Source organism: Myotis myotis, unplaced genomic scaffold, assembly GCF_014108235.1.
Source record: "Myotis myotis isolate mMyoMyo1 unplaced genomic scaffold, mMyoMyo1.p scaffold_m19_p_8, whole genome shotgun sequence".
NCBI classification, from domain to species: domain Eukaryota; kingdom Metazoa; phylum Chordata; class Mammalia; order Chiroptera; family Vespertilionidae; genus Myotis; species Myotis myotis.
Window position 1 is genome coordinate 64,551,065 of NW_023416390.1, and position 17,841 is coordinate 64,568,905.

Here is a 17,841-nt window from a genome sequence, read left to right on the forward strand (position 1 = left end):
CTCCCTGATGCCTCCATCTACTCCATTCATTTATGTAGCACCGACTGTGTGCACCACAGTGAGTAGCCTCCAGAGACACATGACAGATTATGGCTACTCTCATGTGTTCCCTCATTCCAGGGTTTCAGAGGGTATATTTACAGGCAACCACTAATCCAGTTTCAGGTGATGTAAACAACCCTGAATTTAGGGCACCAAGGAGTGAAGGACTGATATATTTCAACACTACTAAACACTATTAATACTCACTCAAAGTGCCAACTGAATAAACTCTTTAAACCCTAGCTTAAAATGTTACTGCTTTTAAATGGGAATGCAAAATGGTACAACCACCTTGGAAAACTGTTTGGCAGTTTTGTTGGTTTTTTTTTTTTTTAATTTTTATTGATTGATGAGAGAGAGAGAGAGAGAGAGAGAAACCTTAATTTGTTGTTCTACTTATTTATGGGTTCAATGGTTGATTCTTGTATGTGCCCTGACCAGGGAGGGATCCAACCCACAATGGAGTATCAGGATGACGCTCTAAGTCTAACCAATTGAGCTACCGGGCCAGAGCTGTTTGGCACTTTCTTAGAATTAAACATAGAGTTAAGTATGATCTAGTTAGCAATCCCACTCCTGAGTAATTCATCCAAGAGATATAAAACTTCATTCTCACACAAAAACCTATATACATAGGTATAGAGCAGCTTTATGCATCATCGTCCCAAGCTGGAAACAACACAAATGCCCTTCAACAGATGAATGGATAAACAAACTGTAGTGCACCAATCTAATGGAATACCACTAAGCAATAAAAAATAGAACTGTTGATACGTGTAAGAACCCAGACTAAAAAAGATACTTAATATATGATTCCATTTTCATGACAATTTGGAAAAGGCAAATTTACAGAAGAACAGATAAGTGGTTGCCAGGGGTTAAGAGAGAGGAGAAGGTTTGACTACATGAGGACTTTTTTTCTTTTAATGGTGGTATGTGGTAGACAGAATAATGGGCCCAAACCATGTTCATACTCTAAACCCTGAAAATCTGTGAATATGTGAACATTAAGGGTAAAAGGTACTTTGCAGATGGAATTAAGGTTGCTAATCAGCTGACCTTAAAATAGGGAGATTATCTGATTATCGGTGTAGGCTCAGTATAATCACAAGGGCCCTTAAAAGTGGAAGAGGGAGGCAATAATTAATGAGAGAGACTTGCCATGGAAGCAGAGACAGGAGAAATTTGAAGTATGAGAGGGACTCAGCCGTTGCTGGGTTTTTAAGTTGCAGAAATTGGCTAGAACCTGAGAGTAGCCCAGGCTGACAGCTTAGAAATGGGGACCTTAGTCCTACAACCCTAAGAACTGAATTCTGCCACCAACCTGAGTGAGCAAAAGCATAGATTCTCCCTTAGTCCCCCAGAAAAGAACATTGCCCTGCCAACACCACCTTGGTTTTGGCTTTATGAGACTCTGAAAAGAGCTGAGCTGATGGACTTCTAACCCATGGAAACTGTAGATAATAAACCCACGTTGTTTAAAGCCTCAAGTGTGAAGTTAATTTGTTACAGCAGCAACAGAAAACTAACACAGCATAACTACATAACGCTGTATTTGTCAAACTCCCTACAAAATACAGAGAGAGAGAGAGAGAGAGAGAGAGAGGGAGAGAGAGAGATTGATTTAATGGTGCATAAATTTACAAAGAAAAAATTTTAATGCTCTTGCTTTTAAAGACCATCACTATAGACAAGAGAAAAGTTCTAGTCATATTTCCTCACTTCTTCAGTCCTCAATCACCACAGAGATAACTGAGGTTTGGAACTTTGTCTCTGTCCCAACTCCTGCCTTCCTTGCCCATCCACTGCCCAGAACTAAGCGAAGCTCCTGCAGACAGAGGCCCCTTTCCACTCCACTCACCAGCTCAGGATCTGTGGCTGATGCTTTGCTTTGGCTCTCAAACAGGCTGGGAAGTGCAGGTCTCGGGAGGAAGCACCCATCTTTAAGACCCGCTTTCCCCGGACTTGGAACCAGAGAATGAAAGGAAAGCTCCAAACTTAAGTGTGCAAGTCCATTTCAAAGAGCCTTACCGTGGACTCTCCAAGACCGTTTCCATCAACAAACATGCATCAAAACCAACAGGCAGAGCCCAAAGTAATGGATGACTCGCCAGAATTTTCATCAGATAATGTAGGAGTACTCCGAGAAATGCCGTAAACCCAATCTATTTCTCTGTAGAATTAAAGTGGCACCCCTTGCTAATCACTAGGCCACCCCACCCTCTACATCTAGGTCACCGCTAGTGTCCTTAGGTCTCCTACTTTATAACAAAGCTGAACGTAGTTCTCTCACAGCATTTTTAGTATAGTAGATGCTATTTACCTGGCCTGCTCAAAGGAATAGCACTTCTCTTTAAAATTGTTTCTTAACTACTCCTCACAGTCTACAGCCAACTAAAAGTCCATAAAATAAGTTAAATATGCCAAAGTAAAGACTGCTGGACTCAACAAAGAGATCAATAAACATTTGTTAAATGTCTTCTATGGAGAAGGCTCTGGGAGTACAAAGAAGCAAAACACAGAAGGTCCTTGTTTCTCTCTGCAGATGGCTTACAATGCCATCAGACAGATGATCAAAATTAATAATAACCTAAGGCAAAAGATTACATGATCATATACAAAATAAATGCCACAGGAGTTCAAAGTGGGGGGAGAGAATGGCTGGGGAGATCAGGGGAAGAAAGCTTTGCACAGGAGCTGAAAAAAAAATGCAGAAAAATAGAGATGATTCCAGCAAGACAGGACATTTTTCTCAAAAAGAGAAATCTAGAAACTCTACCTCCAAAATCTCCCTGTTCGCATACATTTCCTTAAGATTTTAACAGGACTCTAAAGAGGAAAACAAATTACCCCAGTTTCAAAAACAGAAAGAATTTCTGGGATTCTGAATTTAGACTAATAGCTAACTCCACAGAAATTCATTCTTTACTGGTCTCTGTTGGGGGTGAAGGTTACTGGCATTTCTGGATGGTTCTGGGCTTCTTGGGTCATCCCCACAAACTACACTCCTGCAAGTAAGGAAGGGAGGACCCACCTTAGGCAGTCTCCACCTGAAACTGAGCTACCTGGGCTGGTTCCAACTGAACTGACGGGGGAGTTACTCTACTCGGTGTACAAAACCTGACACAGGCTGCCAGAACTGTCATTTCCCTTAGTTACACGTTATGAATGAGGAATGGCAAGGGTCCTAGCACATGCCAACCCCAGTCCCAACACCCTTCAGCATCCAGCAGTTTTCTGTTCTGTACCCACACTCACCAAAAGAGGTGTGTAAGAGAATGTTCGTAGCAGCTCTGTCTACATTAGCCTCAAATTGGAAACTATCCAGATGGCTACCAACAGTTAATGAACAAACAAACTGTGCTACATTCATGTGGGATACTACAGAACAATGAGGATGAACAAGCTACTGCCACACGCCACAGCATGGATGAATCTGACAAGCATAACGTTGAGCACAAGAAGCCACACTCAAAAGCAAACATATTGTTTGGTTTTATGTATGTAAAGTTTTAAAAAAAGGAAGCAAAACTAATCTATGGCATTAGAAGTCAGAACAGTGGTTGCCTTAAAGCAGGAGGAAGTAGCCCAGGAAGGGACACGAGGGGGACTTCTGGGGTCCTGAAAATGTCTGTTTCTTAGTTTGAGAGGTGATTACAAGGGAGTGTTTATTTTATAAAAATTCATCAAGCTGTACAATTATGATTACACCTTTCTATAGGAATGCGCTATTTCAATAAGAAATTTATCTTAAAACTGAAAACTGTTATATTAAAGGATTAATACAAAAATTTAACTTTATAGTTGAAGAGCTACATGTGTATTCACAGACACAATTGTTTAAATTATATGGTGACCATTTTAATGGTAAAATTTATTTTATATCATTTGCTTTCATTGATTTGGTCAATAACATATACATTTAGATAGGAAATACACCCTCACAATAATATCATAATATTAAATAAATATAACCCTAAAATTAAGGATCTCTGTTTAATCTCTGGCTTGCACACAGATTAAACAGGATGATATACAGTGTGGGACAAAAGTAGATTTACAATTTTTTGTATGGAAAATAATAATACAAGAATAAACTTTGTTTTGAGTACTCACAACTGTAAACCTATTTTTGCCCCGCCCTGTATTACTCCACTTTGTTAGTCCTGGTCTATCGCTTTTAGAAACAAAGGAGGAGGAGGAGGAGGAGGAGGAGGAGGAGGAGGAGGAGGAGGAGGAGGAGGAGAAGAAACTTCTCCAAGCTATTCTTTAAAACTTCTGAGAAAGGGAAAAAAAAAAAGGGTCACCAGACATGTTCTAGTGCTGCACAATTATTTGTTTTAAAAAATTGTTACAAGGCAAGGGGCAGGGACTAGATATCCCCAGTAACTCCCACTCTAAGCCCAGACTGTAGGCTGATCCCAGCTTAGGGGTGTAATCCAAACAATTTACTATTTGCCCCATGCACCGGCCATGGATAGATCAATATCCCCTATCTGCCGTTAATTACATACTTTTCCTCCTTATCCATAGCTGCAGCATAGACCTTCTCTTCAATTTAACATGAAGCAGAAAAAATTCCTCTCTCCAACCCTCAGAGGTCACCTCCCAGAAAGCACCCTCAGCCACCGATCAGTTAGCAGCCAGTGTCCTGGTGACTGTGAAAATGAGGACTGAGAAAGGGTCATCCGGGGCGCTGCCCTTCTCAGGGAGGTACATGACGCCCAGGCGCCAAGGTCGGAGCCTTGCCGGGGTCCCCTCCGGAGGAGAGTGCCCGCCTCCTGGTACACTTCGCACCTGCCAGTCCCAGGGGGCCCTGGGCGGCGCCGCAGCCTTGGCGAAGATGCAGGGAACGGCCGGGGCAGGCAGGCGTCGCCTCTGGTTTGAGAAAGGCCTGGCAGACTCTGCCTGAGACCCTCTATAAATTGTCACCCGTCCATCACTTGACCTAAATACACCAGCCACTGGGGGAATGGCAGGGAGGGGGCTGGTCGGAGCATGCTCAGTGATCGGGATGACATCACTTAATCAATGCCGGGCCGGGAAGGCTGCATCAGCAGCCCCGAGCGGAGCGGGCTGCCAGGAACGTGTGTCAGCCGGGATCGCGAGGCTCCCGTTAACTCGGTCTCTCCCCACGCGGCTCGCATACAAAGAGGGCACTCGCCGCTACACACGCTGGGGACGGGGGAGGGGGGAGGGGAGCGGCGGGGGGGAGGGGAGAAGAGTGAGAAACAAAGCTAGTTTATTTCAGTTGGCATATTCCTCTAAGAACTAAAAACTCAGGGTATTCCCTCTCCCCACCAGCAGCCCCATCTGCAGGGGAGGGGGTCGGCGGGGGAAAGGGAGAGTGAGGGAGATCCAGAGGGGAGGGGGCCCTCGCCACACAAAGTAACTTCTGCTCTCTGCACAGTGGGGCTGCCGGCCTGCGTCCTGGGCCGCCTCGCCCCACAGATGTGGGCACACAGTCCTCTCCACTCAGCACCAAACACATCCGAGGGGAGGTGGGCACCGTGTAGGGGAGTCGCCCCATTTAGGGAGGGGTCAGACCCGGGCTCCACGTCCAAGGCAGCCGGGGTGGAGAAAAAGCAGGAGGCACAGCAGGCCTCCCGAGGACACCAGGCCGCGGGGTTCCCTGCACCCCGCCTTCAGCGCGCAAAGCAAGGTGAAACGCCGCGGGGAGCCGCGTCTACACGGCCGTGGGAGCTCCGCGTCCAGGCCACGGGTTTTTCCAGTACCTTTTTTCCTCCTTCTTTTGCATAGATGGTGAGAAAAGGTAAAAAATGTTCGATAAATCGAACTGACCCCTGGAATCATTTGTGGGTTTGCCGAGCTCATACTTTGAAGGGGAGCCTGGACATCCCGGCCTGGGGGTACCCTGGACCTCCCCTCCCCACGCGGCATGAACAGGGAGGGGAACAAAAGGCCCACCCGGGCCCCCACCCCGCGAACAATGGCGACGCCGAGTCCTTCCTCGCCCCCCACCCCCATCCTCCCCACCTGGGCCCGCCCCGCCGCCTCGACGCCCCTCCACCCGCCCGGGAGGGAACTCCGGTGCAAGGGCAGGGGGTCTCCGGTCTAGTCCACCCGAGAAGGCAGCCCGCGGGGGTGTCCGAAGGGGCTGCCCGAGCACCTCTGGGCTCGGTCTGGGGCGTCGGGGAGCCGGTCTGCGGCGCGAAGCAGGAGGGGAGACCGGACGCCCCGGCCACTTACCCCGATGACCACGGTCTCGTCGCCTTTAAATTTGGGGATGAATTTGTCCCCGCGGAGGATCTCCGCTTCGTTGAGGGGCCGGAACCGGCACATCACTTTGATGCTGCATTCAGCTGGGTCCGCCATCGCGGCCGGCGGCGGGGAGGGGGCGCGGGGAGGGTGGGGGGCCGGGATCGGCGACGAGGGAGGAGGCCGCGAACCGCGCCGCCCGCAGCGAGGCCGCCTCCAGCAGCCGCCACGGAGCTTCTCAGCAGGTCATCGCGGATTCGGAGGATGGGCAGCTCCCGCCGCTCGGAGACCGGGTGGGTGCAGCCTCTCAGCCTCCGGCCCGCCGGCTGCAGACCTCCCTGCGCCGGCCCCGGCCGGACTGCCCGCGACCACGCGGCCGGCGGACAGGCGATGCGCAGGCTGCGAGGCTCGCCCGGCTCAGAGCTCCCGGGCCCCTGCGCGCTCAGCCATCCCGCATCAGCACCAGCGCGCTCCCGGCCCGCCCTCCGCCGGGTCCCGCCTCCCCCGGCCCTCCCAGGGCGAGAGCCGCAAGGCTGAGACCCGCCCGCTCTGAGCGCGGAGCATCCTGGGACCTGTAGTCGTTCCACCCGCAGGTGGAAGGACAAGGATGCTTGGAGTGGGCTTTTGGGGTGCCCGGTGCAACCTCCAAAAGCCTGCGGGTCTGGTCTGCCTGCCCAAGCCAAGCACAGGATGGAGGTCATACCCACTACTCCCGGTGAAAATCTCTATAAATAACCAAGTCTATATCATCTCTACAGCTCAACACAACAGTTATGGAGCATTATTTTTCTGTGCTAAACAATTGTGCAAGAATTGAAAGGAAATTCAGGGTGAAAATGAAATTTGGATGAGTATTTTAAGCGAGTTATTCCTGAAGATGCCTGTACATAAGTAGTGGTTCGTAACATATTTTGGATTTGAGGTCAGGGATTCCTTTAATATCTGATGAAGTTAGCTACCTTTTCCATTGCAAAAAAAAACACACACAACAAAACACCAAAAACATGAAGACAGCCTCATACACACCCACAGGTTTTTCATACTGTTCAGAGGGGTTGGGAACAATGGAAGCCTGCCTGTGACTCCCGGGTTAAGAGCCTCTTAATTACTATTAATTACAGTACAGTTTAACGAACCTCTGCCTAATGCCTACTTAGAATCCTATAATACGTACAGAATGTATACAGAATGAAGTCCAAAATCCTTTACAAAATACACTCAGGTCCCGTGATCAGATTTCTTCCTACTTATTAGCCTCATCTCTCGCCACTTCTTGTCTGGATGTTTACACTCTGACAAATACCAAATTACTTGTGGCTTCCTCCATTCACCCCTTGCTCTGCTTGCTTCTGATATCTTATTTAAGCCCTTTGCTCTCCTGGAGTCACCCATTCATGCCTCTTACTAAATATTAGGGCTCTTATGGTGAAAGTGCTAGAAACCCAACTGAAGCCATGGAGGCAAAAGGAGTATTTATCAGAAGAATACGGATGTATCTTGCATGTTCACGAAACTGTGAAACCACCGAGTCAGTGCAAGGGCAAGCTACCTAGACTCACTGTTTCCCTCTCTCTCTTTCTCTCTTGTCCCTGTTCTCTCTCTGTGTTGGCCTCACTCATTCTAACTCTAGATCAGTGGTTCTCAACTTCCTAATCCCGCAACCCTTTCATACAGTTCCTCATGTTGTGGTGACCCCCAACCATAAATTATTTTCGTCGCTACTTCATAACTGTAATTTTGCTACTGTTATGAATCGTAATGTAAATAGCTGATATGCAGGATGTATTTTCATTGTTACAAATTGAACATAATTAAAGCATAGTGATTAATCACAAAAACAATATGTAATTATATATGTGTTTTCCGATGGTCTTAGGAGACCCCTGTGAAAGGGTTGTTGGACCCCCAAAGGGGTCGCGACCCACAGGTTGAGAACCGCTGCTCTAGATCATCATTCCAAATGTCAGGAGACCCAGCTGCCAACAACCTCTGGGTTTCATTCTTCAATTTCCACCACTACATAAGGAGAGATATTGTTTCAGAGTTTTAGTTTTAAAATCCCAGGGAGTCTGTGATTGGCCTGGTCTTAGGTTAGTGTTTCCCCCTAGACCACTCAACCAGAGGCAGGAATTCTGTAAGATCAGGGGAATCCATGGTTGTAAGGTTCCCAAATAAAGAGGATGTCATTCCCTCCAGTAATCTCCATCGGTGAAGTTTCTGCCCTCCACAGTCTTGTGTCAATGGTGCTTGGAGGAATTGCAGCCCAGGATGGGCACAAAAAGGGCCACCTGCCCTGCCAGCTACTGACTGAGGCCCACTGACTGGAACAGCTGCAGCAGCACGTTGCAGATGGACCAGAATCCTGGAGATGCAGGTGGTGGCCAGAACAGAGAGGGTGGAGACCCCACAGCAGAGCTGAGAGGGAGCTTAAGAGTGAAACAACTAAGGGAAGGTGGTCTTAGAGGAAGGTGACTCTAAAAGGAAAAGGGAAAGATAAATCCTGCTGTTATACAAGGAAGAGCCACACGAGTCATCCAACGTTACTGCTCAGCTCAGTACTGTCCTTCACAGACCTCCAAGCACTGGACACGTTGTCAGCTGTGACTCTTTACACATACCCAGTAGATTCCTCTCACATCTGCCTCTTTAAATATATATATATATATATATAGTTGATTTCAGAGAGGAAGGGAGAGGGAAGAGAGAGATAGAAACACCAATGATGAGAGAGAATCATTGATTGGCTGCCTCCTGCATGCCCCCCACTGGGGACTGAGCCCATAACCCAGGCATATGCCCTTGACCGGAATCAAACCCAGGACCCTTCAGTCTGCAGGGCAATGCTCTATCTACTGAGCCAAACCGGCTAGGGCACATCTGCCTCTTTAAATCCTAGCTATCCCTCAAGAGTCTATAAGACTTTCTACAAAACCTCCCAATACAGGGTTTCTATTTCTGGTGATGAAAAAATTCTCAAACTAGTGTGATGGTTGCACAACATTGTGAATGTACTTAATCCCACTGAACTGTACACATTAAGATGGTTAAAACAGTAAAATTTTATATGTGTATTTTACTACAATAAAATATGGAATTATCTGCATCTCCATGTTCACTGTATCATTGTTTACAATAGCCAAGACATGGAAACAACCTGCATATTCACTGACAGATGAGTGAATACATAAAATGTGATACTTAATATATATTCATATAATGATATGCATATATATATGAATATTGTTAAGTATATATAATATATGCTTATATAATAATGTGAAAATATATATATATACATATAAATATTATTAAGCCATAAAAAAGAATGAAATCCTATCATTTGCAACAACATGGATGGATCTTAAGGGCAGTATGCTAAGTGAAATAAGTCAAACAGAGAGAAACATATATCATATGATCTCATATATGTGGAATCTAAAAAAATACAAACCGAACTTATAGATACAGAGAACAGATTGGTGTTTGGAAGAGGCAGGGACGAGTTAGGGCAAAATGGGTTTAGGTGGTTAAAGGTAAAAACTTCCAGTGATAAGAAAAATAAGCCATGGGGATGTAATGAACAGCGTGGTGACTATAGTTAATAACAGTACTTTATATATTTGAAAATTGCAAAAAGAGTAGTATTTGGAAGTTCTCATCATTAGAAAAACATTTTGTAACCATGTGTGTTGATGGATGTTGACTAACATCCATCACTTCACAATATATACAAATGTCAAATCATTATGCTATACATCTGAAACTAATACAATGTTATATGCCGATCATATCTCAATTTTTAAAAATATATAATATTGGCCCTAACTGGTTTGGCTCAGTGGAGAGAGCGTTGGCCTGTGGACTCAAGGGTCCCAGGTTCGATTCTGCTCAAGGGCATGTACCTTGGTCGCGGGCACATCCCCTGTAGGGAGTGTGCAGGAGGCAGCTGACTGATGTTTCTCTCTCATCGATGTTTCTAACTCTCTATCCCTCTCCCTTCCTCTCTGTAAAAAAATCAATAAAATATATATTAAAAAATAAAATAAAGTAAAAATATATAATATTGAAAGAAAAAGAAACTGAATTTAAAAAAACACCTCCTTGCACAGCTCTAATTCATTGGGCTCTGTGCCTTCTTAGACTAACGGTCCTTCAGATTTGGCACATGACTACTTGCTGCCTTGCAATGACATTTCTATTGTTGTCCAGTACTGTTCCCCAGTTCTTTCCATGTCATGGTATTTTTCTTCATGCTAATTGTCTTGTGTGTATGTCTTGCTCTTTTCTCTATGTTGTGGGGATCCTGTATTATCTACATTCTTGATAAGTATTTTCTGAATGATCAATCCATGTCCATCATGAGCATAATAATGGCAAGGACAAATCAGTGAATACATGAACCTGAAAATAATGACACTGCATTATCGATGGAGCCTTGGGCTCAGAATCCTACATATTTTATCCCAGCTCTGCTGCTAACAAGTTCTGTGACTTCGGAAAATTTATTTAACTTCTCTGAACTATTTTCTTTTTACCCCATCTGTTGAAATGTTGCTAAAAATATTACGGATTCTAGATAAGTGAGAATTGGAAGAGAAACGTGTGAGAAAATACTATGGAAATAAAATCTGGGAGAGGCTGTGAAGAGACGGAGGGAATCACCCCTCCCAAAAAAGCATGACAGAAAGAAAGAAATCATAGGGTTAATTATTCCAAGGCCTGGCATAATGCCAAGCACAAAATAGCAACTCAACAAATGTGTTTCATGCATTCATGCATCATTCATTCACTTGTTCAACTGTGGATTTTCGGTCCCGGAAATGAATCCCCAGGGTCCATGTGAAATGAGTCATTTGCTGCCCAGCATGTTGCTCACGGCTGAACTAACAGGTGTGGTGGGTTCTTCCAGGACAGCGCCCTCTCCAAGTGGGAACTGACCGTCATCAGTAATGAACTGAGGAATTTACCCACCAGCACAGGGTGAGGGCCTCAAACAGACGCCAACTTCCCTGGCCAAGGTTTCTTCTGGCGCTTCAGCGAGCAACACTGCGGCTTCATAGTTGAGATGAGAGAAAAAATGGACAATTATCTGGGTCATTCAGGCAACAATGAACAGTCTCACTTTGACTTGCTTGCGACTGGCAGGAATCGGGGCCAAAGCACGTTCATTTCCCCCCATTATCCCATTTTCTCCCCTGAGCGAACAGAACCATTTTCTGAGCACTCTGCTTCTCTCCCTTCAGCCCTCTCCTAGAGAGCAGTTTCTGCCAGTCTCTACTGCCAGTAAAAAGTGTAAATTGGTGCAATTATCTGGATTGTTCAAGGAAAAAAGCCTCAGAAATTCTTCTGCCTGAGTGATCTAGGTAATTGCTTCAATTTTCACATCAGCTCCCCGTCTTCAGCAGTCACTGGGATAGCCATTTAACTCCAACACTGGGGTCTGCAGGTCCCGTGTGGGTTTAATCATTTCTGATTGCCTGGGCCCAGTTCCATTCCTATAAGAACAAAAAAATATCTGGCTCTAGTAAAGATTAAAAACCAAATGAACAGACGAAATGTTTTTAAAGCTGTTGAAAAATCCCTTTAAAACTTGAAAAAATAATCTAGTGCCATGGAATGGAAAATCTGGATGTCTGTTAAAATGTGTCTCCTCAGTTCAAGATGTCCAGGTAACCCAGCTCAGTGGGGAGAGGCAAAGACCGTCACGCCCTGTGACATGGCGTTAGCTGGTCTGACCAAGGGAGCCCTTTCTTTTCTCGGAGAGCTGACCCATGGGCTGAGATCCATTTTACTGGATTGGACCTTTAGTGGTAATGCAGAAAAATATTCAGGCTCTAGACAAATAAGACGGAGAACAAGTCTAAGGAGGGAGAGGAGAGGAAAAAGAAAAGCCGAACTCTGTTCTGGGGGTGGGGAAGGGGTACCTGTGAGTGAGCACTGGCATTCACGGGGCAGCATGTGGATTCCAGGCACCAGGCCCGGGTGGGTGGGAACTGAGGTGCAGGCCCCCTGCCCTTCTCAGGGCTGACTCAGCACAATCCCAGGCATATTCTCATGGCAAAGCAGAGGTGTGAGAATGAGCAATCCCAAATGTGCAAGAGATTAAGTGAGAATGTGCATGTGCTTCTCTTTTTTCATTGACCTTATTGGGGTGACATTGATTAATGAAATTATATAGGTTTCAGGGCTACAATTCTACAAGACATCATCTGTATATTGTATTGTGTGTTCACCACTCCAAGTCAAGTCTCCTTCCATCACCATTTATCCCCCCTTTACCCTCTCCTACCTTCCCCCACCCCCTTTCCCTCTGGTAATCACCATAGTGTTGTCTGTCTATGGGTTTGTTTTGGGGGTTGTTGTTTTTTGCTTAATACCTTCACCTTTTTCACCCAGCCCCCAGCCCCCCTCCACCCCCTCCACCCCCATTCCCTCCCTCTGACAGCTGCATCTGCAGCCAGGTAGAGAGCTGCCATCCGAACCTGCCCCTGTTGGCACCTGGATCTTGGACTTTCCAGCTACCAGAACTCTGAGAAATCCATTTCTATTGTGTGAGCCTCCCAGTTGGTGGTGTTTTGTTATGGAAGCCTAAGCCAAGGCAGGTGTGGGCACATGGAGGCCTTTTACTGCCACAAGAAGGAAGGGCGGAAGAGAGAGAGGTTTATCCATTTTAAAAAATGTGGATTGTTGAAACACATGAATACACTCCACTCTCCTGCATCTGAAAGCGGGTTGTGTGTTGTGACTATCTGTAGTCTCCATCTGTGAGCAGAAGGCAGTCAAGAAGGTGAAGAGGCCGAAACCGGTTTGGCTCAGTGGATGGAGCGTCGGCCTGCGGACTGAGGGGTCCCAGGTTCGATTCTGGTCAAGGGCATGTACCTGGGTTGCGGGCACATCCCCAGTGGGAGATGTGCAGGAGGCAGCTGATCGATGTTTCTCTCCCATCGATGTTTCTGGCTCTCTATCTCTCTCCCTTCCTCTCTGTAAAAAATCAATAAAATATATTAAAAAAAAAAAAAAAGAAGAAGAAGAAGAAGGTGAAGAGGATTGGGATCGAGGAGGTAGAGAGTGGGACCCGCTCACTTTCTCCCGAAAACAAATAGAAATGGTGTGGGGATTTTCCACGCTTGGGACAAAACACATTGTTGTGTGAAAGATTCTGGTTCCGCCTGGAGGACTCTCAGTAGAGCCCACTTCCTATCTCCAAATGTCAGGCCAGCTCTAGGAATAGATTTAAAAAACAAAAGCTCTTCCTAAACTCAGACTTGTGATTCATTCCCTCCCTCTTACCTCCTTTTAGGTGGCCAAATGTGTCTCCAATAGACACTAACGTCTGTCACCAGCAGACAGAACGTGAGATTTCAGGTAGGAAGTATTTATTTTATTGCTCACCCACTTCACTAAGTCCAGTGAATTCTTTGTCTAAAATATAGTTCCCATATATATTTTTTGTATGTCCTTAATGTCGTTCTAGACCAGGGGTGGGCAAACTTTTTGACTCTAGGGCCACAATGGGTTCTTAAACTGGACCGGAGGGCCAGAACAAAAGCATGGATGGAGTGTTTGTGTGAACTAATATAAATTCAAAGTAAACATCATTACATAAAAGGGTACTGTCTTTTTTTTCAATAGTTTTATTCATTTCAAACGGGCAGGATCCGGCCTGCGGGCCGTAGTTTGCCCATGGCTGTTCTAGACCAAGCCATTATGACTTCACCCCTGAATTACTGCAGTAGCTTCTTAGCTGCTCACTCTGCCCCGTGTACTCTTATCTCGTATTCATCTTTCCAATAGCCATTCTAAAACCTAATTCCATTTGTATTATTCCACAAACTATAGCCAATGTGGGAAGGCCAGAAACAGAAATGGGAGGCATAGCTGTAGGAAAAAAGTGGATGTTGGTACACTTGAAGCTGTCCCAGAGGCTCCTTACACTATCTTCGTATTTTTGGATTCTTTTTTCATTTTGCTTTTCCGGTTGGGTGTTTTTTGCTTCTTCATATTTCAGAACTTTGACTTGATTCTTGTGATCCTCTGGTCTGCTGTTGGGAGTCTGTATAATATTCTTTATTTCAGTCAGTGTATGCTTAATTTCTAGTTGGTCCTTTATCACAACATCGAGGGTCTCACTAGATTTCTTGAAGATCTCACTACATTTATCGGCGGTCTCACCAGTCTTTTCGAGGGCCTTACTAAATTTATGGGCGGCTTCTAGACAGTTCTTGAAACACCTTAAAAGTGTGGTTTTGAACTCTATATCCAGCAGTTTGCTTTCCTCCATTTCTGTCATTTGTGTCCTGTTTCTTTGAAACAAAACTATACATAACTGTAGGAAAGGTGATTACCATCCCCCTAAATCAGGGGTCCTCAAACTACGGCCCGCGGGCCACATGCAAATACAAATATTGTATTTGTTCCCGTTTTGTTTTTTTACTTCAAAATAAGATATGTGCAGTGTGCATAGGAATTTGTTCATAGTTTTTTTTTTTTAAACGATAGTCCGTCCCTCCAACGGTCTGAGGGACAGTGAACTGGCCCCCTGTTTAAAAAGTTTGAGGACCCCTGCCCTAAATCATAACAGTTAGCTAAAAAGCTAATAAACTTACTATGACAGTTCAGTAAAGTGACCAGATGAAAAATAAAGAGATGAAATCACCCGTTTTTCTGTCCATCGGGAACATTCAGCTTCATAGGGAGATGAAAGGCCCTGAGCAGGAGCTCAGGGGGAGGTGGAGAGAAATGGACACTTTCTTTCAGTGCACAGTGAGGTGAGTAAGGGCCCGGCTGGCAGAGCTGGACTGCATGGGTTTTCATCCCAATTTCACTTTTTCATTCTTTTTTTGTTTGTTTTGTTAATCCTCACCCGAGGATATTTTTCCATTGAATTTTAGGGAGACTGGAAGAGAGAGGGAAAGACAAAGAGAAACTTTGATGTGAGAGAAGCACATTCATTGGTTGCCTCCTGCATGAGCCCCAGCCAGGGCCTGGGCTGGGTAGGAGCCTGCAATCAAGGTATGTGCCCTTGACCAGAATCGAACCTGGGACCCTTTGGTCCGCAGGCCAACGCTCTATCCACTGAGCCAAACCAGCTAGGGCCACTTTTTCGTTCCTGAAGGATTTGGAACAGGCTACCTAACCTCTCTGGCCTGAATTTTTTCAATGGCAAAATAGAGATGATGATTGTACCACCTCAGAGGTATATGTGGATTAAGGAGATAATACACAGAAAGTATAGAACAGTGTCTGGCATGGAATAAGGACTACAGAAGGGCTTGCTATTATTGTTTTTAATTTATTATCAGTAACTCTTACTCACACTTTGTCACTTGCCCTGAAAATTTGCCTTAAGCCCTGAATCTCACAAATTCTTCCATGAAGTCCTGGCTGGATGGTTCAGTTGGTTAGAGCATTGTCTCAAAATAGCAAGGTTGCAGGTTCGATCCCCAGTCAGGGGTCATACAAGTATCAACCAATGAAAGCATAAATAAGTGAACAACAACTTGATGTTTCTTTGTGTGTGTGTGTGTGTGTGTGTGTGTGTGTGTGTCTTTCTCTCTCTCTCTCTCTCTCTCTCTCTCTCTCTCTCTCTCTCTCTCTCATCAATAAAATAATTTTAAAATATTCTTCCATGAAAACAATTCCATTATTTCCTAACCTCCATTCTTTGATTAATATAGGGGTTTGGTGCAAGTCCAAGACTCAAGCACTGTGTTAGCTTTCCCATGATTAATGACCCCTCCTTAGCTAACAGCATTTTCTCCAAAAGCAATCGAAGTCTGCAGAAATACAACTCAACATTCAGCAAGGACAACATTTCTACTATCTTAAATTCTAAAAATGTTTAGCTCCTTGGAACTGGTCTCATTGAGAAGAGGATCTTTGCTTTATATTTGCATTACTAAAATTTCTACTCAGAGGTAGTAACTCGGAATTGGGACTACAATTAGGTTACTACCAGTAGTAACTCGGAATTGGGACTACAATTTGGTTACTACCAGTAACCAAAAGAATTGCCTCTAAAAAGCAGCTTAAAAATAGCAAGAGCTGTTTTTTTTTTTTTTTATCTTCTTAATTATCAAGGTTCCAAAAATATTAGGATTCAGGTCTCAGCTAGAGCATGCCAGATACAAGTGTTCAACTTACCTTCATGTTCCAAAGGTTTTAAGATAATGTAATGGATAAAGTGGGATGGTTTTGCCTTGGATCTAAAGATGATAAGGGACTGAAAGTATCTGCTACCCGGAGGCAGCAAAGCAGGCAGCTGGGACTCCAGGCTTCAGAGGAGTAAGATAGATTACCCAGTGTTATGTTACTCTTTTTCTTTATTTCCCCTTAGTTACTGTCAGCTTTCAAGAACCTTTTTTAAAAAATCTTCTAGCCTGTGTTTTTAGCTGTGCTAAATGGAATTAAGGCAGCGGTTCTCAACCTGTGGGTCACAACCCCTTTGGGGGTGGAACGACCCTTTCACAGGGGTCGCCTAAGACCATCGAAAAACACATATATAATTACATATTGTTTTTGTGTTAATCACTATGCTTTAATTATGTTCAATTTGTAACAATGAAATTGGGGGTCACCACAACATGAGGAACTGTATTAAAGGGTTGCAGCATTAGGAAGGTTGAGAACCACTGAATTAAGGAAAGCTTTGTATCTTGTATGTTCTCATACTTGGGCTGAACTCTCAAAAGTAAAGCAGAGGTTCCTGAGGTCAGCCTGTGGGTGAGAGGAGCAATTAGTGAGAGATCCCCAGGAGAGGAGTGGATCTCAGAGCAGGAATGAAAGCTTTGAGGTCCAGCCAGCAGTCCTCACCTGGTGATCCCTCCCACATTGCCAGCCTCAGAGAATCTGGGCTAGATTTCACTAGGCTAGCCATCTGGTTCTTTTCACGATGAACCCAAATAGCACTAGCACAATGAGGGTGGTTACATCGTGTTTCAGTGCCACAGGGAGTTAGAAGCAGGTGTTATAAGAATTCAAAGGAGCCCTAGCCGGTTTGGCTCACTGGATAGAGTGTCAGACTGGGGACTGAAGGGTCCCAGGTTTGATTCCAGTCAAGGGCATGTACCTTGGGTGCAGGCACATCCCCAGTAGGGGGTGTGTAGGAGGCAGCTGATCTGATCGATGCTTCTCTCTCATTGATGTTTCTAACTCTCTATCCCTCTCCCTTCCTCGCTGTAAAAAAATAAATAAAATATATATTTTAAAAAAAAGAATTCAAAGGAAAGAGAAGCCATTTCTAGCTGTCAAAAGGTCAAGCAAGACTTCCTAGGGGAGGTGACACCTGAGAAAAAAAGAATAGTGGCTTAAACACACCAGGATTTATAATCTTTGTAAAAAGGTAATTCAGAACTGATATGGCAGCTCCAGGAAGTGACAAGAGACCCAGTAATCAAAGATTTTCTATGTTTCTACTCTGCCATGCTCACTGTGTGGCTTCTTGAGATCGCCTCACTGTCCAAGGTGACTGCTGGCACGCCAGCCATCCAGTCCATATTCTAGGAAACAAGAAAGGCAAAGGGCCACAGTCCTGACCAGACAGTTCCCTTTATGTAACACCTCCACTTACAACTCATTGAC

The 17,841-nt window shown here is 45.0% G+C and overlaps 1 protein-coding gene across 3 annotated transcripts in view; it reads right to left on the reverse strand.

Annotated features, from left to right (window-relative positions):
- Positions 1-6,753, reverse strand: part of KIF5C (kinesin family member 5C) — a 147,976-nt gene extending 141,223 nt beyond the window's left edge. For 2 of the 3 annotated variants that reach the window (XM_036320347.1, XM_036320348.1), the window contains exon 1: positions 6,253-6,753. In XM_036320347.1, coding sequence (XP_036176240.1) covers positions 6,253-6,378 — 126 coding nt within the window. In that variant the 5' untranslated portion in view covers positions 6,379-6,753. The remainder of the gene's footprint in view (positions 1-6,252) is intronic. The other variant, XM_036320349.1, reaches the window with a different exon arrangement.
- Between the last annotated feature and the right edge of the window lie 11,088 nt (positions 6,754-17,841).